This window comes from Mustela lutreola, chromosome 2 (assembly GCF_030435805.1).
Source record: "Mustela lutreola isolate mMusLut2 chromosome 2, mMusLut2.pri, whole genome shotgun sequence".
NCBI classification, from domain to species: domain Eukaryota; kingdom Metazoa; phylum Chordata; class Mammalia; order Carnivora; family Mustelidae; genus Mustela; species Mustela lutreola.
The window spans coordinates 140799608-140825148 of record NC_081291.1 but is presented as its reverse complement, the minus strand read 5'-3'; the positions used below and the strand labels follow the sequence as shown (position 1 = coordinate 140825148).

The 25541-nt window shown below is 42.0% G+C and overlaps 1 protein-coding gene across 1 annotated transcript; it reads right to left on the bottom strand.

Annotated features, from left to right (window-relative positions):
* Nucleotides 1-782: 782 nt before the first annotated feature.
* LOC131825596 (P2Y purinoceptor 3-like) lies at nucleotides 783-24270 on the bottom strand. Its single transcript, XM_059165054.1, has 2 exons — nucleotides 24060-24270; nucleotides 783-2183 (listed from the first exon to the last, which is right to left on the bottom strand). The coding sequence occupies exons 1-2, from the start codon at nucleotides 24268-24270 to the stop codon at nucleotides 1114-1116; spliced, it is 1281 nt and encodes a 426-aa protein (XP_059021037.1). The 3' UTR covers nucleotides 783-1113.
* Between the last annotated feature and the right edge of the window lie 1271 nt (nucleotides 24271-25541).

Genomic DNA, 25541 nt, shown 5'->3' with positions numbered 1-25541 from the left:
CCAACTGAGCCACCCAGGTGTCCCCTTATATATATATTTTAAGAATGAACATCATATTATGATTAAATACAGTGGTAAAACTTTTCTGTCATAAACATTATGTTCAAATAAGAATAAGGAGAATCACCATTCATGCACTTGTGGTGCCCTGTTTTTTTTTTTCCCACTTTGCCCTGCAGAGCTTTTATTCTAACCTTAGAACCCTGGTTAAGAAGTATAGTGAAAGATCGCACGCTGTATACCCAGTGGTCTGCACCTGCAATCAGCTATGTGAGAGCTGAGCTGACGTGAACAAGTAGCTGGTGCTGCCGAGGCACCCCTGGCTGGCTCTTGACCAGCGTTTGGATTGGGCCATATGCGCCCGTCTTAGGAGCCTGTGCTTAAGAGGCCAGTGCCTGGCTTCAAAGCTTCCATCCAGCATGAGGATCTAACCATTCTACAGCTGGGTGACCTTGGGCAAGTTACTTAAGGCTCTTTGCTTATCTGTAAATGGGGCTAACAGTAGTTCACACCTCCAAGGGCTGTTGTGAGGAACAAATGAATTACTGCATGTAAAGTGCTTTTCCGTGGTAAGGGCTTTGTTCACTTATCCATGCATCCACTCATTACTTATTCATTCCACTCCTGTCGATTGTACACTCACTGTGTGCTGGGCCCTGCTGCGGAGGCGCCTTAGGGGTACAGCAGTCAGACAGATGAGGTCCCTGTCCTGTTGGAACCTAATTCTAGGGGGAAGAAACAGACTGTACATGAGTAAACCAGTTAACAAGGTCAGACACTAATAAGTGCTAAAAAGACAATAGATAGGGAAATAGTGACTGGGTTATGGGGAAAGAGGTCAGTATTAACTAGGGTGGGTAGGAGCTTCTGAGGAGGTGATGTTCAAGCTTAGGCCTGAGTGATAAGAGATAAATTCCAGCTCTGATTAAAATGAGAAAGTTTTCCTTTGTGTAGGTGGCTGTCTCCATACTCTTCCTATACAATCTCTTAACATCAGTATAAAATCCTTTGTAGCAGGATACTGCTCAGAGATCTTGAGCCCCTCTCCTGATACCACATGACTGTGTTCAAACAAGTCATTATCAACATCTTGGAGCTCATTTTCCCCAAACTTCATCTTGTCAGTACCCAGATCTGGCCATCCCTGGGTCTCTCTCCCTTGGCTCCAGCTGGTTGCTCACCCACCTTATTATGCCTGAGTTCCTGGAGGAGCCTGACTCTGTTATTCCCAACCGACAGAAAGTACAGGACTGGGTTAAGGCAGCTGCTCATGCTCACCAGAGGCCTCCATATCTTATAGGCCACGCTGGCCACCATTAAGAGCTGGCAGTCCTGTGAAGATAGAAAGCGGAGTGTGAGGTAGAAGGAACGTGTGATGTGGAAGGGGACAAAGCAGAGGGTGAAGAGGCCGCACACCAGCAAGATGGTCTGGATGGACTTGGCCCGGGCTGCATTGCCTGTCCTCCTGAGGGTCTCTCCTGGCTTGATCAGGCTCCTCACCATCAGCGAGTAGCACACCAAGATGACCAAGGAAGGAAAGGCAAAGCCAGACAGTGTCAGAACCATGCCATAGGCAAAGAACTGATCAAAATTCTCTGGGCCGGTCATGTCGTAGCAGACCATCTGGCCATCGATGTAGTCTGTGTGGGAGAAGAAGAGGGTGGGCAGTAGCTGGAGGACCACCAGGGCCCAGGTGGTGGCTGTGCCCAGGAGGGCGTGTCGGCGGCTCCTGTAGGGCAACGAGCGCAGTGGGTGGCACACGCCCAGGAAGCGGTGCGCGGAGATGCAGGTCAATAGCAGGATGCTGCCATAAAGGTTGATGTAGAACAGGAAGCGCACCAGCCTGCACAGCAGCTCCCCAAAGGGCCACCTGTCACCCAGGGAGTAGGTGATGATGAGGAAGGGCAGCGCCAGCACGTAAAGCAGGTCAGCTATCATCAGGTTCACCAGGTAGATGGTGGCACAGCTCCAAGGCTTGGTTTGGCGCCAGGAGAGCCACAAGACCGTGCCATTCAGGGGTAGCCCTAGTATGAGGATGATACTGTAGGTCAGGGACAGGTAGATTTGCTTGTAGTCCTCCGAGAACTTGCAGACTTGCTGGTCCCTCGAGAAATTAGTATCCAGCGTCTCCATTTCCTGGGATGCTCCCTCTGGGAGCACAGCTGCTCCTGCTTGTGCTTTACCTGGAAGGAAACAAAATGGGCAGCATAGCATCATGAACTTGGCTGCGTGTGTCTTTAGGCTCTCCCTTGATCTGTCATTCCACTCTGTGTTCCCAGTCTGGTCAGAGTCCTTGTTTGACATAGGCCAGATCCAGGAAGAAAAAAAAATTAAACCCAAGGGCACAGGAGTCTTTTAAAGCAGGGCTTATAGACTTACCAGGTCCAAAGGGCTGGCCTTCCACTATCCTGTATGCTTTCTGCTCTAGGCTGGGATGTGATAGGAAGCTGAAGTACACATGCTGCAGGGAGGTGCTGTAATTTCAACAGAGCATACAACCTCAAGCACTGTGACTCCTCTGCCTAGAATCCTTTGCATAGAGTCAGGAAATCTCCAAGGGCATTTGGATTTGTATCTCGAGATTTCTTAACTGCATATTTGAATACTGAGGCTCATTTGCTTATTAACCACCTCAGCATCCCGAACATCCAAAACCAAATCTAAGCCATGAGGTCAGGTGCAGATTCTTCCGTACTCCCATCTCTGCTGAGGAAGCAGATCCAGTAGGCAGATCCAGATAGCAGAGGAAACTGTGTGTGGAGCCTGCACGTTTCTGTTACGCTGGGAAGCCAGTGGGTTGGTCAGCCAACCACCATGGAGCCTATAGGAATGAAAAGGAATTTATTTCTAGGGTTTGACATTCAGAAAGACAAGCTAATACAGGGCAAGAGAGAAAGGTTTCAAATAGGTAACTGGCATAGATTGAGTGTTGACCAAAAGCTATAGCATAGCGTTACCAAGGGCTGACTATAAGCTGTAACACAGAGCTTTATTCACAACAAAAGGAACAGAGACCTCATTCACTCTGTCAGTCAACAAATATTTATTGAGCATCTATTGGGTCTGGCACTAGGGATACAAAGATGAATAAAATACAGCTCTTACTCTCCAGGATTTCAGTCTGGTGGGGAAGACAGAAACCAATACAGCTAATTGTAACAATGTGAAGAATGGTCAGCAAAATGCTGTGAAGACCAGCAGGATCAGCAGTTCTCTGCTGAGCTGCCGTTTGAGCTGCTTGGGGAAAGAACAGAGGAGCTAACTAGGCAAAGAAGGGTGAGGGGCCTTCCTTGGGGTTGGGGAGGCAGCCCACGAAAGACAGTGGAGCTTAAGGCCTCTGCATTTCCTGGGGTGGCAGGGAAGCCAGCGTGGGGGTGCCCCCAAGAAGGAGGGTGGGTGTTCTTCAGCAGGATGGTGATGGGATGGGCTGTGTGTGAGGAAGATCCCCAATAGCAGCTGAGAGCTGGGCCTGGAGCGGCCAGACTGTGATGGAGCTGTAGCAGTGTATGCAGGTGAGGGTTGTTCACTTCCCCAAGTGAGGCCGTGCGGGGTGGGGAGGGTGGGTCTCTGGAGATGCTGCTGAGACAAGAAGGACAGAACTGCATGGACATGGGGCACGCACCAGAGGAGGAGTCGAGGGTGTCCCTGAGATGGAGTGAGTAGGTGGTGAGGCCAGGGCCTGAGCCAAAGCCTAAAGCTTGAAGGTTGGGCCTGATGTTCTGAGGTTGGGGGACAGTGGCTCTCCGGCCGCAGCTTGCCAGAGGGCTCGCCTCCTTGTTAACTGGCTTTACACTCTACCTGACTAAGGAGAGCAAAGCTTTTTGGCTGGGTGAGTAAAAGGAATGTAGTTTTCTCTCATTTTGTTCCCCGTAATCTTTCATGTGGGGGGTTGGCAAATGCCTAGTTATTTTCGGCGTAGCTGCCTTCCCAGCTTGGTGTAGGCTCTCGGAAGACAAAGTGGGGAACCAACTTGGCTTAGTGCAGGCTCAGCCAGTTAGTTCACACTGTGAGCTTATTTAATCTTCAGAACAACCTTGTGGAGGAAGCATTATTAGCTTCAGGTTACTGCTGAGGAAATTGAGGGTCAGAGAAGACCCCTCTATGGGGCTCACTAGGCCCTCTAATCTAGTATGCTGGTTCTTGATGTGGATTGTGGGTTTCTGCTCCCTCAGAGCACCTTGTAGCATGGTGGAAAGTGCTCAGATCTAGCTCTGCCAGGAACCACTAACGCAGTTTGAACTAAGCCACCTTGTCTCTCTCAGCTGTGGTCTCTTCAGCTATAAAAATGAGACAGTCTCTCTGTGAGGTGAGGTTGCCGTGAGAATTAGCTAGAAGAAAGGCACACAGCACCCACTGGCCTGCCGCAAGGGAGAAACCCAACATATTTTAGCTCTCTTCTCACACCTTCCTCTCTCTTTTGCTCGGGACTATGGTACCCTGAAAACCTGAGCTCTTTTGCTTGTGTGGGAGGATGGGAAGGCAAGTGTGCCTTTGCTACCCCATAATTGGAGAAAGTCCTTTTTTCTCTGTGGCTATTACCTTCTGCTGTGGTATGAATTATATCCCTACAGATTCAGGTGTTGAACCCTTAACCCCTAATGTGACTGAAGTTGGAGTGAGGAAGTAATTAAGGTTAGATGAGGTCATAAGAGTGAGACCTTAATTCTGTAGGATTAGTGTCTTTGTAATGAAGGACAGCAGAGCGTTGACTTTATGTGAGGACTTAGTGAGAAGGTGGCCTGCAGGCCTGAAACAGAGATCTCACCAGGAACCAAACCCTGCAGTCCTCGATCTGGGACTTCTCACTTTCCAGAACTGTTTCCACTATTTAAGCCACGCAGTCTGGTATTTTGTTACAGCAGCTTGAGCAGGCTAAGATACTGTATATGTACTTCAAGGCCTACCTATTGTGGAGGGACAGCTTTTCAGGTGAGAGGATGACCATCTTAGTCAAGGGATAAGTGTAGAGAACTTACACTTATCGTGTTTAGACTAGTCTATCATTGAGGTTGCTATTATGGAGAAAGGAAGAGGAAGAAGAAAAAGGTGAGGTCATAAAGGGTTAATTCACTAGCTGAAAGCCCTGACAGTGTTGACCACCTCCTCCTCCCAGAAGCCTCTCTTTCCTGGCTTGTGTCACCTCTGGATTTTTTTTTTTTTTTTTTTTGGTCCTCCCTAGAACTCCTAATTCTCCCATTCACTGGGATGCAGAACTGAAGGGGCATGTAGCTATTCATAGAATAAAGGAAAGGAGTGGAGGAGAGGCAGGCTGGGGTTTTAGAATAGATGAGAACTGAGGGAGCATCTGCCATGATGAATGGAATTCTAAGGAGAAGTCCACACTTTTGGAAAGTGTGTACTGCAATATACAGTTTCTCCTCTTTATCACCATTTCCCCCAAGAGCTTTCAAAAAGACTGACACAATTTAGGGTTGGAATTTGTTTCTTTTAAATGGGCTCAGCAGGAAGATGGGCCTTATGGAAAGAATGAAGCAGCTGTCCCCAGTGTATAGTTAAATGGGTATGACAGCTTCTGACCTTGAGCCCAGGGTCTTCCCACTGTGAGTCTCCAAGAGCCTGCGTCTCTTTGTGGTCCCCTGCTGTACAGAGAGGGGCCTCATCAAGCCTTCCCAAGAGCAGTAGTGATCTCGGTATCACACTGGACATCTTTCAAAAGGGATGGGAAATCATCGTCATCTTAATGGCCTAAAATAGCTATCATCCCCCAGGGAAAAGCACACCTATGATGAAAGAACTGTTCTCTCTCCTTTAACAAGTTTATAAGATACATATTTCAAGAGTTCAGAAAAAGGAAAAGTGACGAATAAATTTGAGTAACGACAAAATGTTACTTAAAAAAAAAGATTTTATTTATTATTTATTTGACAGAGAGACAGAGGTCACAAGTAGGCAGAGAGGCAGAAGCAGGATCTCTGCTGAGCAGAGAGCCCAACGTGAGGCTTGATCCCAGGACTCGATCCTAGGACCCTGAGATCATGACCTGAGCTGAAGGCAGAGGCTCAACCCTCTGAGCCACCCAGGCACCCCTATGTTACTGCCTTTTGATTGTGGAGGAATGATTGTTGAATGAGAAAATCTTTAAAAAAGATTCTAGGCCAAAGGAGTGAGCATTGCTCATTTTCATTTTAAAATGCCACTATTGTATTATACATGTTTAAAATCTTAATATTTAATATTTTACCTATATCTGGAGAATTTTCTTGCTTAAAACAGATGGAACTACTTAATAGAGTCTCATAAATACCTTCAGACAGTAAAAGTTCATTTTTACAAGTTATTCTGCAAAACTTTTGATTAATATGTGTATTTCTTAATTTACAAAGATGAATTACACAGATGAATTTACAAAGATAAACTACAGAGATGAATACCACAGTGTAATTATTTGATTTTTTGACAAGTTTTTTTTTGGAAAAAAAAAATGAGGCCCCCAGGTACATTCTATGAGGTGGTGGATGAAGGTTGGTGGTTTACTTTGAATTACTTTTCCTATGTTTCAAATTCACTAGATAACTTGGTGTTATTTGGCCAGCAGACCAGTGGGTGGCAATGAAGACCAACTGGTTACAATCCCCACCCCCTCCCGCGGAAGGAAGTAGAAACTGGGGTTGGGCTCAGGTCCAGGAATAGCAGCTGTGGATGAGGTATAATTCATTGAGGACATATAGGAAACCCCACCAAACAACCTCTTAATTGTCTTATGTCAACAGTTACTATGCTCGGTTCACACAATGAAGTGGAGATACAGACAGCCAAAAGCAGCCTGGTATTGTGATTGATTTTTTTTTTTTTTTTTAAGACTTTATTTATTTGACAGAGAGAGATCAGTAGGCATAGAGGCAGGCAGAGAGAGAGAGAGGAGGAAGCAGGCTCCCCGCTGAGCAGAGAGCCCGATGCGGGACTCGATCCCAGGACCCTGAGATCATGACCTGAGCCGAAGGCAGCGGCTTAACCCACTGAGCCACCCAGGTGCCCCCCTTGTGATTGATTTTTAAAAAGATCTCGTGAGACAGGCAATGTGGCAGGCATTATTCTCCCTCACCCCCCATTTTACAGCTGAGTGAGCTGAGGTTCAGAGAGGCTGATGGAAGTCCTGTCTGTGATGATTTGGGGAAAGTCTGGACTTCTTTTACAAAGCAGAGCCTCAGCTCATTCCCACATTTCCAGGAAATGTTTTCTCTCCCCTAACCCCCAAGTCATACAACAAAGAAGACAGGGAAATAAAAGAGCAGGTCATCCCTGAAGTAACTTTATGTAGTGCCTTTGTTATAGATGACAGAACCCTAGTTTAAAAAGCATCATCTGACCTGGCGATTCACAGACCTGTACCCCGGGGGATAAAAATATATTATATGTTTATAAAAAAATAAAAAAACTTTTAAAAAAGCATCATCTGGAAATAATGGCAAAGAGAGAACAGAATAAATAGAATTTTAAAAAGCCTATCAAGAATAAGACCTATATAGCGGCCTTCTATCCAGTTTTAAACTATATCCTAGTCTTAAAATGAAAGGCACTGACATTAGCTATTTAATGATTTTTTACTATATTTTTATACTGTAGGCTTTCCTCAGCTGTGTACCTGGATTCCTCTTACATATTTCAGTTGTCCCAAAACATTGGAATCCAAGGGCTTTTTTTTTTTTCCTTCAAGGAAAGCAAACTGGATTCTTTAAATAATTTAAAGGACTGTCTAGAGACAGTGAATACTTAATTTCAATAATTAATTTATATAGCAGCTTGCACATTTTTGTTTTCTGTTGACAGGGATCTGACATAATTGGCAGCTTCAAATTAGTGTAAACATGGGGAGTGATTGGGAAGCATTGCTCTGACATTGTAATGTCACAACAGCCTAGGTGGCTGCTCTGAAAGCGATGTTACTTTGTCTAGAAAAATAATCACTACTAAAAAAATAATTTTTCCCCCATCTGTACAATTGTGTGATCTCCTCAAGCTAACTTTGAAATTGGAATTTTTAACATTAATGTTGTAGTAAAAATAACTGTAGCTATATTGTCCTGTGCTTGTAGAAGTTCATCATTGCGTTTGGGCTCACAACCTTGAAAGGGGATCTTTATGAGACTTTTTCATTTTCCTTTCATTTGGCATCAGACAAATATCTTTAAATGCAGTACAACTCAGTCTGTCTTTCCCTGTGTTCTGTGTCAAGAAATGTAGAAAGCTGGTTTAGTTTGGGGCAAGAGCAGAGATCAGTAGCAGAGCCTGGGGCTCTAGGACTAGTGGGGAAAGTTGCCTAAGGCATCTGCTGAGTGGAGGGCTTGCATCTGAGGACCCCTCCTTCCATCCACACTTACCCTCAGGCAGCAAGTTCCCCTCACAGATTGCTGTTTAAAATCAGTAACATGCTGACATGCTGTCCATCACTGGAGCCCTTTCTTTTGCTGTGGTGTTGCTAAGGTGGGGGGCAGTGGTAGAAAGAATCCACAATGGCTGTGGACACTGAGCACATGGGGGAGTTGGGAGAATGCTGTTGTCTTAGCTTGAGTCTCCCAGAAAGCAGAGTGGAGGTTTAGTGTGCAACTGTTTTATTAGAAGTACAGTCCTAGGGAGCAAGAGTGAGGGACAAAGGGGAATTACCTGGTGAATGAGGGAGAACTAATAGGAGGACTCAAAGATGGGTTATTGAGTTGGCCCCCACAAAAAGCAACTTAGTGCTCAATCCCAAGAGACTGTCATCTTGAATCAACCATATCCAAAGGAGGTTCTCCCAGGGCCAGAAGAAAGGAAGCATTTGTCTACCAGTTTCTATCTCCCACTGGCCAGACCATGGTGGTGGGTGTGTCCTTTGAGTGGAGAAGAACATCAGAAAGAGGAAACACACTGAAGAGAATGCATATTGTCTCCAAACCCATTTTTCTTCTGCCCTATAAGGTGTTGGCTTCTTCCTTTACATGCACTTCTGTGTTGCTTTTGCATGGGAAATGAGGGTCTCTTGCTGTATCTGACTCCCTATCTGTGTGAAGCAATTCTTCCAGTTTTTTCTTGTTCATTTTTCTATATTGAGTTGTCTTATTTTTGTTGTTACTGATTTTTAGGAGTTATTTACACATTTTGGATAAGTCTTTTCAGTTATTCTTATTATATATATATATATATATATATATATATATATATATTTTACTCTGTGACTTTGCTGGCTTAATGACGTGTATGTATATATGTATTATATGTATTTTTTAAGGAATAGAAGTTCTAAATTTTAACATAGTCAAAATGATCAATTTTTCTTTTATGGCTTATGCTTTTGTGTCTGGCTTAAAAATCTTTCTCTATTGGGGAGACTGGTTGGCTCAGTCAGTTAAGCATCTGCCTTTAGCTCAAGTCATAATCTCAGGGTCCTGGGATCGAGCCCCACATAGGGCTCCCTGTTTAGTGGGAAGTCTGCTTCTCTCTCTCCCTGTGCCCCTCCCCACTGCTTGTACACTTGAGCGTGTGCTCTCTCTGTCTCTATTTCAAATAAATAAATAAAATCTTAAAAAAAATCTTTCTCTGTCTTGAGGTCATAAAGATATTCCCCTATATTAGCATATTAGCTTTCCACATAGATCTAAGTGATTTTGCCCCACTAATGGGTTTAATGTTTGTATATGTGTGTACACATAAGTGTATGAGAAATGCACAGCATTAGATTAGATACTTTTTGAAGAGTGGAGAACAGGCAGAATTGTAAAGTAGTTCGGAGGCATATGCTCTAGTTTAAGAGGGAAAAGATGGTAGCTTTAGCTTGAGTGGTAAGGGTGGCAACAGACAAATGATGGATTCAGCTGATACTTAGGAAGTAAATGAACGTGATCTGGTGATGATTAAATATGGAGGTGTAGGAGGGGTTAAGGACGACCCCAGTGACTTTACTCTCTGTTGCTACCAACCAATGCTTTCATCCTTTTGTTTATTATTTTTCTATTTTATTGCTTCTCTCTAGTCAGTCTCTGCTTCTTCCTTGCTTCTTCTGACTCCGGTTTACCTCTGGGCATCCTTTGGCTTCTACTACTATTGCAGATGGCTAACTCTGCGCACAGAGCCAAAGAAATGTTCCAAGAGACTCTGATTGACCCAGGTATTCACTATTACTCAGAAAGAGAAGACCCACTTATGAGAATGGGTTTTCACCAAGCATTCTTTAATAATGTCTAAATTATAAACTTGTTTCTAGACCACATACTTATAATAGAAACTTCTCATGATTCTAAAACAATTGTGGATAGCAAATATAATATTTGAAGCTGGTCTCCAACACAAAGAGTTTTAGTTATTAATAGTATGCCTGTCAGAGCTTTGACTCTGAGATATTTCGTTCATACGTAAACCATAAATTTAAGTTGATAGTTCTACTAATGATGGAATGCAGTTATGTATGTATATGGTAAAAGAACAAAATGGATATTTTTGAACCTTATTATATGCAAGACAGATTAAAAACAGTAGTCATAGAGAATGAAAACAGGGCTTGATGTCATGTTCAGTAAAACATGTTAGAGGTGAGGTCTCAGAAAGTACTACAGTGAAATATGAGGGGAAGGTGTTGGAGTGGCAAGGGGTTTCATTTAAACATGAGGCTCCTGTATTAATATTTTCATTGATTTATTTTCATGCCAATATGTTCTGACATAAATATGGTGATCTATAATGTATCGACCATAAAAGTCAACATTATTTTTAAAGCTGACTCAGGGAAATAAAACCTGATTGTTAGTGCTGATATATACGGTATGTTACCGTGTTGGAAAATTAACCTCTCCTCTTCTACTCCCGATTGCACTAAATAAGGAAAATGCATTTCTTTTTTTTTTCTTTTTAAAGATTTTATTTATTTATTTGACACAGAGAAATCACAAGTAGTCAGAGAGAGAGGAAGGGAAGCAGACCCCCTGCTGAACAGAGAGCCCGACGCGGGACTCAATCCCAGGACCCTGAGATCATGAACCGAGCCGAAGGCAGCGGCTTAACCCACTGAGCCACCCAGGTGCCCCAGGAAGATGCATTTCAACACTGCTGACCTTTTGTGTATGTTTTCCTTCATGGCCAAAGCTGAGTTTGCGATGGGACCAGTGTGCGTTGTGAAGTAAAGAGCAATGCACATTCAACATTCTTCAGAAAAGACTTTGACAAGAATGAAAGCTGATTTATTCAGCAAAAATCTTTGCCTTTCAGAGGATCAAAAGACCTGTAAAAGTCTCTGGGTGAGATACTGCGGAGCTCATTACTAGTATCTTCAGTAAACTCTGAGACCAGCATGAGACCCTAAGACAAAGAGGATACTGGGGATGTGTCAGCCATGGGTGACCACAGAGGAGAGACTCAGACTGGAATGCCAGAGGCAGGGGCACACCCTTGTGGTCTACACAAGCCAACCAAAATGATGATAAGGCATTCAGTGAAATGATTCTACAAAATGAAGATTGAGCCAAGGAGAGTTTAATTTAGCAGCAGAGGAGAGAATGCTAAGAAGACCCGAGTGGATTTGGATGACTACTTCTTCCCCTACGTTCCAGAACAGAATAAATTTGCTGAAAATAAGAACATACTAAGATTTTTAGAGCCTTAGGGCCCCCTGGGTGCCAGGCAAGTGTAATCACTTGATAGATGAGGAAACTCTCAAATGAGCAATTTGTCCAAGCTCAGGTAGATGGTTAATGACTGAGCTGTGTCTGATTCCAGATGTCCCGATTCTCTGTCCAGGGCCCTTTCTGCTCCGTTATACCAGCTGGGAGCCATGACTAATAATGCATGTGCTGGGAGGACATTCCACAGGACCACTCAAATCTGGTTTCCAACCCGCCCCTGTACTGCAGCTGATCTTGTCAAGGCTCTCACTAGCCTGCATGTTGCCAAATCCTATGGGAACTTTTCTGACTCCATTTAAATCTCTAATCAGCATATGCTGCAGTCACTGAAACAGTTTTCTTCACTAGTCAGGATTTCATTCCTGGTGAGGGAAACCCATGCCAAAGGTGACCAAGTAAAACAATAATTTATTGCTCTTATAATCACTGACCTCATAAGGCTGGCTTTTATAGATGGTGATACCAAGACTGCTTTCTCTCTATATTTCCTGGCCTCACTTTTTCCAAATTGGCTTCATTTTCATATGTACTCTCTGGTTTTAGTGACAGGATGGCTGTCACAGACCGCTCTTTCATTTAATGATGTGCAAATCCAGCAGGAAAAATTATGCCTCAGCCAGGAGTTCCTGGGATTAGCACTGATCGCTCCTCTTGTCTTGTTTTAAGTTCTTTGTTTATCTCTGAACCAACCATTGTGACCGCATTGATTGGCGGAGGCTTTGGTTAAATGCTCCAACCCTCTGACCCAGTGGAGAGAATTGGCTTCATCCAAATTCCGTATATTTAGAGCGAGGGAGCGGTGGCTCTCCTAAAACACATATGGGGTCTTCTTACAGGAAAGGGAATGAATACCAGGCAGCAAAAACAACAAATGCCTAGAACAACTTCTCTGGTGGGATAATGCCTTAGTATGCCTCCTACTTCACTCTTTTCAGTCTTATTCACTGTATTGCCCTCATCAACTTGATCCTCAGGGCCCAGTTCCAGACCTTGTCCCCTTCCATGTCTATATTTACTCTCAAGGTGATTTTATTCAGTCCATTGTGAAAGCAAATTGGCATAGCCCAGGACATTTTGAGTCAACCTTGACTAACATGGTAGCTGAAATTGTAGGCATGGAATTTAGTAAGAGTGTTGAATGGGAATTCTTGATAGAAGGGATAATTGTTGACATAAATGTATCTGAGAATGCAGAGGACCAAGCTTCTCCTTATCCTTTGCTCCAAAGATAAGGGACAAGATTGGAAAATATTTACAAATACTTACGTAAATGCACAAAGAATAAACCGTATTAGTCAGGTGGGTTAAAACTCCTCTTAAGGTTTTATCTATACATACGTGCTTTTCTCTATGTGAAATTGAATTTCTAGCTGGTTTATTTGCTGGGAAGGTAAAGAAATCTCCTGGGATGTTTTCTTTCTTTATTGCAGAGGTTTATTGTGATCATCTATGGAATATAATCTTTAACCCTGAGGCTATGGTTACTGCAAAGCTTGTTTTACATATTTCTTGTGGGGCATTGCATTTATTCACTATGTGTCTATTATAAGAAATTGTATATATTAGAATATGTCAGGGTGGAAGATTGGATTTATGTAGCTAAGTTGTTGCATGCCAACCTGCTCTGTTGAAGACCTCACTAACTTTATTCCGTAACTCTATTTCTACATAAATTCATAAACCTAATTTCTAGTCAGAAGCCATTAGAACCCTTTCTTGGCTTTCTTGTTATAGGTTTGAGAAAAATAAATCTGTGATTCTATAAGAATAATACCCAAACAGTATGTGAAACCTGTTTTTTTCATGCCACTTAAATATATCTTGATAACTGCCTAATCGATACCCACAGCGCAGTTTTGTCTCCTGAACTCCAGACTTGTGTATCCAACTGCCCATTTGGCACTATCTGGATATTTACAGATTTTATCAACCTAGTGTGGCCAAGAGTGAGCTCCTGATTTCCTCCTCCACGCCCCCACCCCCGCCACCAAATCTGTCTCTCTGCTCAACATTCTTCATAATTTCTGTAAATGGGACTGTTTCCCCATAGTCCACTCCCTGACATTCCCTTAGTCCAGATTGTTCTGATGTTCCGTTTGGTCCTAGGACTCAAATCACAAGGCCATTTCCCTGAAAGCCTGTCTGTTCTTTGAACATATCATGCTAGTTCATGCCCTAGAGTCTCTACAATTCCTGCCCCCACTGCTTGGAACACACTTACCATAGCTTTTTTCTCTGCATGGCTGAATTCATCTTATCCTTCAGATTTTAGCTAAAATGTTATGTTCTGAGAGAGCTTTTTACTATCTGAAACAATTTGTGCTGTAATCCCTTACTATAAGACCTTGTTCCTTGTTTACTTTATGTGTGTGTGTGCGTGTGTGCATATTACATACATATTGTCTTTAATGAAATCTGTGTTTGTTTATTCTTTTGCTTGTTTGTTGTGCGTTTCTTACTAAAATGTAAATTAATTGAGGTCAGGGACCTTGTCTGTCTTGTTCTTTGTATCCTTGGGCCTAGCCGTGCCTTGCACATAATATATACTCAGTGGATCTTAGCTGAATGAGGGATTGTTCTGTTTACTTTCTTAGAAGGGAAGGAGACAAGTGGCTTGCTCTGCTGAGGGTCATGTCACCTCTCCCATCCCAGCAGGATGGACTTTATTGCTGGATTCATACAGACAATAACGGGCTTGTTTCTGAGACAGTGGTTGTTGGATGACTACCATCATGAATGGGCATAAAGAGAAGTAGCTTGAGCCTTCATCCTCCAAGGCCTTGACTCTGGGGGTGTTGGGCTTCTCTCTGGCTCCTTCTCTTGAACCTCCAATTTAGAGCTCTAAACCAATTTAGGACAGTTTAGAGTAATCTTAATTTCATGCAAGGTCTTGTTGCCTTTGATATGAGATGTGCATTCCTGAGAAGGATAAGTAAAAAGCACCGGGAGTAATCCCACCACCAACTTTTCACACTGCTCTTGGAAAGGAAGTTCTGTGCAATGTGGAAGTGAATACATAAAAGAAAAAACATGAATTTTGGCTTGTTCTCATCTTTAAAAATAGTGTATTGTGTTAGTCTCTCTATTCACAATTTTTTGAGTTGTTTATGGTAACTGACCATTTTGTTTTTGCTTTTGCTTCTTAAAAAATGTATTTTTTTTTTGTTGTTTTGTTTTAGAATGAAAGAGAGAGAGAGAGAGTGTGTGTGTGCGCACGCACACAAGCAGGGGGAAGGGCAGAGGCAGAGGGAGAGAATCTCAAGCAGAGTACCCTCTGAGCATGGAGCCCAATGTGGGGCTTTGAGATCATGACCTGAGCTGAAACCAAAAGTCAGATGTTCAACCTGCTGAGCCACCCAAGCACCCCTGTTGTTTTTGCCTTTTGTTGGTAACTGTAAGAGCCAGTTTTTACCAGATTATGCTGCAATAACAAAGAACTCTAAAATCTTACTGGTTTACAATAACAAAGTCTTGTTTTTCACTCACAATGTGCTAATTGTGAGTCAGGTTCAGGTCTTCTTTGTGTCTCTTCTTCATCCTGGGATCCAGGCTGAAGGAGTAGTCCCAATCTGGGACATGCTTATCTTATAGCAGAGAGAAAAAGAGAGATAGAGGAAACATGAAATAGCTTTTAAAGCTTCTGCTTAGAAATAGCATGCTTCACTTCTAGTCACATGTCATTGGTCAGAGTAAATCACCCAGTCAAACCTGATGCCAATAAGGAGGTTTAATCCTCTCACAGAAAGGCAGAGCAAATGATTGAGAATGTTAATATAATCTTCCACAGGAATTTTCTACTGAAGACCTAAAATACTCTTGCTGAAAAGTTATGGCAATATGTGGTGAATGAAAATTTTAAAAAGAATGAGTATTTTTAACTGTTATGATGTATTAGCATTATGTGCAAGTCAAATAATGTAGGACAAGAGAGCATGAAATGGAAGATCTGGAGTCTTTGTATGCCAGCAGTTTACTGTGTGAGCTTGGACAAAACATTTAATACCGCTGGGCTCCCATTTCAGCAAAACAAGGGGTTCAAATGAGATTATCTCCAAGTTCATTATAAATAAAAAATATATGTGCTCCTCTGATAGCAAGTACATGATGAGTGGTGGTCTGAGTGGTGGCAGGATTGAGGGCTCAATTTGTGGAGCATCTTAGGGCTGTTTGAAAGCATTACTCTGTACTCTGTAGGCATGTGGGAAGATCGAAGACCTTCACCCTCAGCCAACTTCGAGGGGATGGATCCTGTACTTAATTTCTTCCAAACTGAAGCCTTGCCATTTGCCCACATGAGACTACTGTTCAGTTTAAAAGGATTTTTCATTCTCAGTTCACTTAGCCAGAGGGCAGGTTCTGACAAGGTGGTTGTTTGAATATTGTTGATGAGTGATGATAAAAAAAAACAGCAAGCAGTAAGATGTGATGGAAATCCTGATGCCAGCCTGGCCCTAAACTGTTAGTTTTTGGAAAGAAAAAAATTAAATGAAATTAGACTTTGAAAATGTCATCCATCTGCAACTAATTCTGTATAACTCTTCATGTTGGATGAGCCTCAGGGGTTATGGGAAACTTGTTCAGTGAGAAGCTAACCTGAACCTGTCAAGATTTTTTTTTTCTCTCTCGGTACATCTATTCCCATTTTTCCTTGCTATTTAGGTCTAGTTGGCATGTGTCTTAAATTAGAAACACTCAGCTCTTTTCAAACAGATTTTCAGCTTAGATCAGACCCTGCAGAGCTTCAGTCACTGAATTAAACACTTGACCAAGTTCTGGTTGACCTCTACATGTCCATTCATCTCCATATAGTGATTTCATATATTTTCCCATATGTTTGCTGAAAATGGTGACTTTGAACTATTTCCAGCAACCTAAACATATCACTGTCACTGTTGTCATTATAGTAATTAGAATATTAGTTTAATTTAGTGGGCTACTTTTCTCTAATGTGTTAAAACATTTTTACAAAGATACTGTCCCTTGGGGATACTCTCCTACATGTGCATCAGGAGATAGATAAAGACAAGATATTTACTGCAATATTGTTTGTGATCAGAAGAAAAAAAAAGAATGCCCAAATATCAATAGGAGAATTGATGAATATATTATACTACGATTATGCAATATTCATGCAGCAATTAAACTGAGTGAGCTAGAACTATGTGTATCAATATGACTATATCTCAAAAACACATTGGGTGAAAAAAAAGCAAGTTTCAGAATTATATATACAGTATGAAATCATTTACTTAAAGTTCAAAAACAAAACACAATACTACATATATATAGATATACACATTTATAATAATACTAAAAATAAAATATAGAATAAGGGTACACAAGAATTTTGGAATAACGGTTACCTCTGTGGAAGGAAGGGAAGTTATACATAGGGGGAATAGTTTATATCTATAATGTATGATTTCTCAAAAAACAAAACCCCAGTATTTGTAGGCTGTTAACTGTAGCTAAATCTTGCTGGTGAGCATGAGGGTACTTATTATTGTTTCTTTATGCTTTTTCACAAATGGGAAATATTTAATAATACAACAGTTCATCCGCCGTCCCTATTAGCTCCCTTTTCTTCCAACCAACCTCCAAGCGATGTAATAGCATCGCATGTGAAAAACAACTTCTAGTAGTCTGGGTTTACTTCATGTCATTTGGAGAAGGTGACCTTTTCTTTGTATTAAATTTAAAAACATCACCTCAAACTTGGATTCGAGATTGGCTTTGAAAAAGAGTTGGGCAACCGGGGACTTTTTGTTCACAGTGATTTGTTTCACATATCCCAGAGGCTCTTCCCTGACTTCTACCACCTGTGTGCTCAAAATTCTCTAATGACCTCCTGTTATCCTTAGAATGAAGCCCCCGGCAACCTGCAGCCCTGCAGCATCCGGACCCAGGCTTCTCCCCTACCTGTTGGACTTCTGTCTTCTCCTATCATATTCCCTGTTCTCTCCATCCAGGGTCTTCACAGATCAGCAGCTCTGCCTGGTTTACTGTTATCCCTCATCTCCCTTCAGCTTTAAGCTCTAGGAGCTTCTTTAAGTCATTGGCCCTGACCCCCTTTCTGGGGTCTGTGTTGGTCTCATTCTCTGCTCAATCCCCACAGTTCCTAGGACACATGATCAATACATATTTATTAACTCTCACTAACCTGAAATTAGAATTGTAGAGATTAAATGAATCAGGTTGCACCCTAACACCTACTTATCCCTCTTTATGAATGGTGATATGTCTATTTATTCTGCTATCATAGGACAATAATAGGTATAAAGTTAATTATCTTACCAGACTAATGGAAATTCCTACCATGGGTTTTGGACATCCCTAAATTAAATGTTACTTAGTATTTAGTAAGTGACACCTAATGTAAAGGGAATCATGAAGTAAGTATTAATCATTGTTTTTTTTTTTTTTTAAGATTTTATTTATTAATTTGAGAGAGAGACAGTGAGAGAGAGCATGAGTGAGGAGAAGGTCAGAGAGCAAAGCAGACTCCCCATGGAGCTGGAAGCCTGATGCGGGACTCAATCCCGGGACTCCGGGATCATGACCTGAGCTGAAGGCAGTCGTCCAACCAACTGAGCCACCCAGGCGTCCCTTAATCATTGTTTTTAAGTCAAGTGCCTGTAAAGCAGATGATTTGTGCTCCAATTCAGGAGCATAGATGGGTAATAAAAAAATCCTTAGCATTTCTTCTAAGTTTAATATCAGTATTGGCAAGCACTAGGCATGGGGAAAAAGTACTGAAACACAGTCTAGGAAAGTAGAAGTCTATCTGAAGGAGTCTTGTTTTAAATCAAAGAGCTTGACTGTTAAAGTAAGGATCACTTTTTGATAGTTTTCTTTTATCATGTAGTTCCTTGAAAAGGATTCACAGGGTGGTGTTAAAATCAGAATGCTCTGAGCTTAATAGTAAAAGTGAAAATTTATGTAGCGTTTCTCTTGCTTTTGTGTAAGGGGCTGAAAGTCTGCAAATCTTAGTAGGGTATGTCTAATAACATGTTAATAACTCACAAATTGCCAGCTTTGGACTATAGGCCTTGAGTGAAAGGACTTCATAAATTATACATGTCTGACAAATAGGTGATACATTTTTCAAATCACATAAGCTCCTCAGAATCAAGTCTGCTCTGTGGAGATAATTAAAGAAAATCAATGTGTGTTGATTGATAGATATTTGACTTGAAAACACATTCTCCACGCTGCCTCAGACAATGGGGCGCCCGAGCTTGAAGCCTGTTCTCTGAGGATGGTATGAGGAGTGCGGTGGAAGGCTTGAGTGTGTTGGGTGTAGTGTTCATTCCCCTACAAGGCAGTTCTCACCTCAGCGCTGGCCCTGACCCTAACTCCCCACACTGCTGAGGGCAGCTAATTGGACCTCTCTCTACCTCCTTCCCGGAGTGAAAGAGTAGGACTCTCTGTTTTAGTCTCACTGGGACGGTGGGGGGTTTAATTCATCAATGTTGGTAAAGTGCTAGGAAGATGAGAAGTGCTGTGTCCACTCTAAGCAACATTATTGATTCAATTTTTTCCTTGTGGTTAATATAAAATTCTCCACAGATCAGATAATGGCTCAGCATTGCATGAACAGCCAAGAATTGCTGGCAGAAGAGATGTGGCCTTTGTTTTCCCCAAGGAAAACTGATGTCTGTAAACTGCCTTCAGTTTCTCTGAAAAAAAATTATTACATGATTTAAACTAATTATGTATTGTTATTGTATTTGTATTTGCCTACCAGAGTATTTTTTTTTTTATTTGTTTGGTTTGGTTTGCTTTTTAGTTACCATGTATAGTAAAGTTGAGCCCAGTAAACGCTTTACATTATGGAGGGTCTGGATTGGTAAATATTTTGTTTATCCATTCTGAGTTATCCTATTCATCAGATAATAGGGGGACACGATGTGTGTGTATTTGTGCAAATATATATATATGTGTGTGCGTGTATATATATAGTATATATCACATATAATATTTATATTTATACTATATATATTATATATAATATGTATGTGTGGTATATGTATAAACATATATGTATATATATATTTAAATTTAAAATCTAATTTACATTATCTATAGTGCATAATCCTGTTCATTAATAATAGGACAAATATATATATCATGTTAATATGCTTATCTATGTCTGAATTGTTATTCTTCTGAAATAATAAATATGATAAGTAACTACTATTTGTGACATTTAGGTAATTCATCATTCTTGAAAAGATTTCGGAATTGTCCTCCTACACTTGATCTTAGCCAAAAGGCCGAGAAGTGATTAGGAATTGCCCTCCTAAAATTACTTCCCACAGGCATTTTTTTTTAGTATTATTTAAAAAATGTTTTAAATTATTTTTTTATCATGAATATGCTTTTATTTTCACATCCAATGTTAGATGCAAGTGTACAATATAGTGGTTCAATGATTAAAAAAACCCAAAACAATTCTATAAATTACTCAGTGCTTTTCACAATCTGTGTACTCTTTTATTTTCTTTGTCCCTCAGGTATTTTTAAAGCATGTGAGATATTTGGCCCAGTTACTTTACCATTATCTAAAAATGTAATAATATAATTACTAATGTAATTAAATGTATTATACTGGATGATCTAGCTTATTATTTATCAGACCTGGTTCTGGATGCTTTCCATGCTTCCAAATTCCAAATAAACCCTTGGAAGATGGAAAATTCAACATAATTGGTTATTGTGAAACAGTGTTCATGGGGCTATAAAGATTGCATTGACAATAAAGACTCTGCTTTGGGTAAACAGGGGCTGGTTTGTTTGTTAAAAAAGATTCTGTTTCAGATGGGATTGGGAGGGAGACAAACCATAAGTGACTCTTAATCTCACAAAAGAAACTGAGGGTTGCTGGGGGTGGGGGGTTGGGAGAAGGGGGTGGGATTATGGACATTGGGGAGGGTATGTGCTTTGGTGAGTGCTGTGAAGTGTGTGAACCTGGTGATTCACAGACCTGTACCCCTGGGGATAAAAATATATGTTTATAAAAAATAAAAAATTAAAAAAAATTCTGTTTCTACTGATATTATGATTATGGCTCTTAAAGTCTTTATCTTCCCATGATACATACTGGAAAAAGAAATCAGTTTCATTATGATATGGTCACACTATTTGTGTGTAGCTCAGCCATGAAAGTAGAGTCTACCAAGGTTTTATGAATTTTCCTGTTTAATTTGTTATTCATCAATTTATTTTCTACATCATTTATTGGATTCTTGGTATGTACTAGGTGCCATTAAATGTGTTAAAGAGTAGAAGATAGTCTTTACTCTTAAGGAAGTTGTGATCTAGTTGAGTCAAAGAAAATGTTCTAGGTCCTTGAAACAAATAATACCTTACATGTTAATAAAAAAGAAAATGTTCTAGAGGCAAGCAAGATGATACAAATTACTTTGGAGAGGCTGGTACTTGTCCCCCAGCATCTATGTTCCTCTTCTCTTTCAGAGAAAAGATGCATCTCTAAGCCTCCCTTGCAGATAAATGTGGCCAGTGCTAAGGCTGGACAATGCTGTGTAAGAGGAACTGTTTTGTGACAGCTACTGAGATCCTTATTTGTCCACCGTGTCCCCTTTGACTCCTCTTCTTCATGTCTTCTTCTTGCTCACTGAATGTGGATGTAACTGCTGGAGCTCCTGTGATCATATTGGACCTTGCAGATGAGGGCCTCACCAAGGAATGGAGGAGTAAAGTCTGGAAGGAGCCTGGGGTGCTGTGTTTATGGAACTGCCTTGGGCAGCCTACCTCTGGGCTTCTATGTGAGAGAGCAATAAACTGCCATCTGTCTGTTATTTTAGGTATCTGATACTTCCAGCCAAATATAATCTTGGCAGGCACATCCTGCAAAGTGAACATTTTAAGTGTGGAAGGGACTATATACAGAGCAGTAATCAGAATGGGAAACTGCCACAAGGGAGGGCTTCTTGGAAGCATTTTGCTATCCCTGCCCCAATTCTTCTCTTACCTATTCATTATTTCTTTCACCTCATCATTTCTTGACTGTGACAACACTTTCTCTCTTCCTTACCTTTGCTCATGCTGTTCCTTCTTGCAATGCTTTCTCTATGCATCTTCCTGCCTATCAATTTCATTTTATAATTATATTACATTATATAATCCCATAAGCACTGAACATATTAATTAAACTCAATTTTGCCAGCTCAATTTTGCCTGTGTTCTAAAACTTCTCTTGAACACTCTCCCCCTTCCCTCAGAAAGAACTGTCCCCTCAATATGTAACCTGGCACTAAACAATACTCAGGGAACTAAATTGTTTGGGGAAGTGACTGGCTAGTTATTTGTGTAGGTACCTCTCAGGAAGAATGAAGGGACAGGAGGAATGTGGCCTTCCAGCATTCCTTCTTTGCTTTCTGGCTGCTGCTTTAACATTATGCCCTCTCCCTATCCCCAGGCTGCTGCTTCTATAGCCATTTCTCAGAGTGAAGGTCATAGCAACTCCTGGATCCTGAGCTTTGCCAACATGAATTCTCATCTTTGCTGTTTGGGGGTCAGGAGAGTGGCAGCAAACAGATTATAGAGAGGGTCTGGGGACAGGCAAGCTGTGTTTGTAAGATTACCCCAACTTTTTTTTTTTTTTTTTTTTGGATAACTACAGGACTGGCATTGTAAGAGCACTTTACGACCCTGTTGTGCTGCTCTTTGGTTTCCAGGTGTTTCTGCTCTGGGATTGCTAGGCTAGCATGCCCCACTTGTGGGGCTTATTCTCAGACACACTACCCTCAGCTCTGCTCAGGTGTCCTCCCTGTACTTTTCTCCCTCTACCCTGTCCAGTTGCTGTCCTATGGGCTGGGACATGGTCACACAGGAGGCTGTGCAGCAGACCATGGGAGGTACAAGGAGGCACTATTCTTGCATCTCAATTGGGCTGGCAAGAGATTTCTTGCTTAGTCTTTGGGAGTTCAAACACACTAAAAAAAAAATCTGTCAGTAATAATGAAGGCCTTGTCACTCACAGAATGAGACAGATTTCATTCCAGGTGGTGGTCTTTAGAAAAGGGAGCTGGTACTGTCAGATTTGAGGCTTTCAGTCATTGAAAAAGAAGGACTGGGGGTGCCTGGGTGGCTCAGTGGTTTAAAGCCTCTGCCTTCAGCTCAGGTCATGATCTCAGGGTCCTGGGATCGAGCCCTGCATCGGGCTCTCTGCTTGGCGGCTAGCCTGCTTCCTCCTCTCTGCCTGCCTCTCAGCCTACTTGTGATCTCTGTCAAATAAATAAATAAAATCTTAAAAAAAAAAAAAAAAGAAAGAAGGACTGATTTTGAGAATCATTTCCACAGTCCCTCCCCCATTCCTTGGTCTTGTCTCTGTTTAGAGAACTGAGTGAAGGAAGATGTCTGTTCAGCTTTCTCCAATTGGTGCTAACATACCTATGTTGGTAGGATTTTTGTACAATGTTGCATGTCTTTTTCCTGAGCCTAGCATACACGGGATGATATTTCATTGTAATTGCCTTTTTCATCCAGGACTTTTTTTTTTTTTTTAAGATTTTATTGATTTATTTGACAGACAGAGATCACAAGTAGGCAGAGAGGCAGGCAGAGAGAGGAGGAAGCAGGCTCCCTGCTGAGCAGAGAGCCCGATGTGGGGATCGATCCCAGGACCCTGAGATCACAACCTGAGCTGAAAGCAGAGGCTTTAACCCACTGAGCCACCCAGGCACCCCATCATCCAGGACTTTTAAATCTTACTTGCTTTACCCAGTAGGGCAAGTTCTTCCTTATTTAAAAGCTTTCTCCTGGTAATAGGTGATTATAATATTTTCTTTGCCTAAGCCTATCCACCTGTGTTTCCTGAAGAGTAAAGTTCTCCCGATGAATATTGGCGTTCTTTCTTTCTTTCTCTCTTTCATAAAGGGTTTAGGAAGACTGAGCTTTAATATTTGTTCAGTGCTATTGTTTTTTGAGTCTACATTGAGAGTTAAGGACGTATTTCTAAAATACAGTTAGACTAGGATATGTATATATGTACATATGCATACATACATCACAACTTGCATTTAGTAAGCAATACCAGTTGAAAAGTAGAACTGAAAGTGTTTCTGAACTGTTAAGCTAGAAAATATGCTTAAAAAACAACAACTCACCAGTAAAAAAAAAAAATTCCTTAGCATATAGTGTGTAAGAAACTACCTAATAGCGGAAATGTAAACTAAGTACAACTGATACCTTATTATATGTTTTTTCTTTTTTTAAACTGGATTAAGTAGGGTTTGCAGAACTAGGGGAATATCTGTCCTCTAAATACTTGGGAAAATGCTTTCGAGTTTCATAGCTTTGATCTTAACAACCCTGCACAGACATCTCATGATCTTCCAAATAGCTCTGCTGGTTCACCAGGACAGATAAGCCCACAAAACCTTTGCGTCTCTTACATACTAGACACATAAGATTAGGGGAACTAACCGTTTCCGTTTCTGAGGGAAGACATCGCCTCGCCCCGCCTCGCCTCCTCGCGTGGGAGGCAGCCAGTCCTCCCGGCGGCCCTTGCGGAGGACTGCGCCGGGTGCCGGGCATTGTGGGAGTGAGGGGCGGCAGCCGATAGGGCTCGCGCTCCGCCGCCAGGCGCGACGCACGAGGATGAGGGCGTGCAGTTGCCTTGGAGGAGGAAGTTCATGGCTGCACACTTCTGTGTGCCTGTCGCTCAGGAAGGCATCCTCCAGGACGGAGGCAGGTCATGAAGTTGCTGTTCACAAATAACGGGTCCTGGGAGAGCGGCTGTGGTATTCTCAGAAACTTCTTTGTTGGATTCCGGAGTACCCCCAATTGCAGTGAAATGTGCAGGGCAAGAGATGAGCCGGCCCCATTTAGCTTTGCCTGACCGGGAGTTAACCGGTGAACGTCATTGCATTCACGCTGCCAGCGCGCCAGCCATCCTTCGGGCCTGGTCTTTTATGAGACCCGAATCTCAGAGGTTAAGGGGAAGGCTGGGAAATGCAGTCTGTTAGTTCTTCATTAGGAAGCCAGGTGGCTGAGGGGCATGCTTGCAGCGGTGTTCGGTTTGTCGTCCTACTTCAAAATCCAGGGCCGTGGCGGCAGGGGGTAATGGTACTACACTGATCCGGGCCAAAGGAAAACACTGGTAAACGTCTTTCTCAGACGGTTATGAAAACTAGCGTTTTGGCCAGGCTTCTGAACACTCCTGTAAGGGAGTTGTCAGCTCTAGCTTACAATCTGGCTATCTTTGTTTTGGTGTGACATTAGAAAGTGCCTAAAAATAGTCTTCTCATTGTGATTTGGTTTTTCTCCCTTTGTCTTCTGAGTTGGCACTATAGTGCTAGCAAAATGGCAGCTCTAGAATGGCTAGTGGCCCACAGACTTGTTTTTTATTTCGCTTGCAAAGGATTTAACATTTTGGGGGGAATTAGTTCCTGTTTAGTAAGTGGGGAACTTCACATAAAAATGACTTCCAACTTCTCCTGAAAAGTCAGTTTCATTTGGTGACAAATGAAACGGTGTCTCATTTGATGACAGTCAGCTAGTACTGGACAATGACTGCTTTTTTAGTTGATGGATTTGCTTGCCAGTTCAGCATTGACCACATTTGTCTGGTTTTGTTTATGATCTGTTCAGCCTCAGAAGGCAATTGAGTTTGAGACCCTTGACACAGCGTCCCCCCAGCCCCCACATTTTTCAGTGTCCCCTTTGTAACCCTTACTACCTCAGGAGCTCCCTCACTGAGCCTGGTCCACATGTGCCACTGATTGATCCTCTGTAGCAGTCCTCTGTTGTCTTCCTGGGGAAGAGCTCTGTGCTTCAGTGTCCTGCAGACTTTGTTGCAGGTGAAGGTGTTGGGAAGCCAAATGCTGACCCTAGGTGACTCTTGGGGGTAACTCTTGCTGAGTGCACGTGCTGTAGCATATGGGTCTGGCCCTGCAGTTTGCTCCT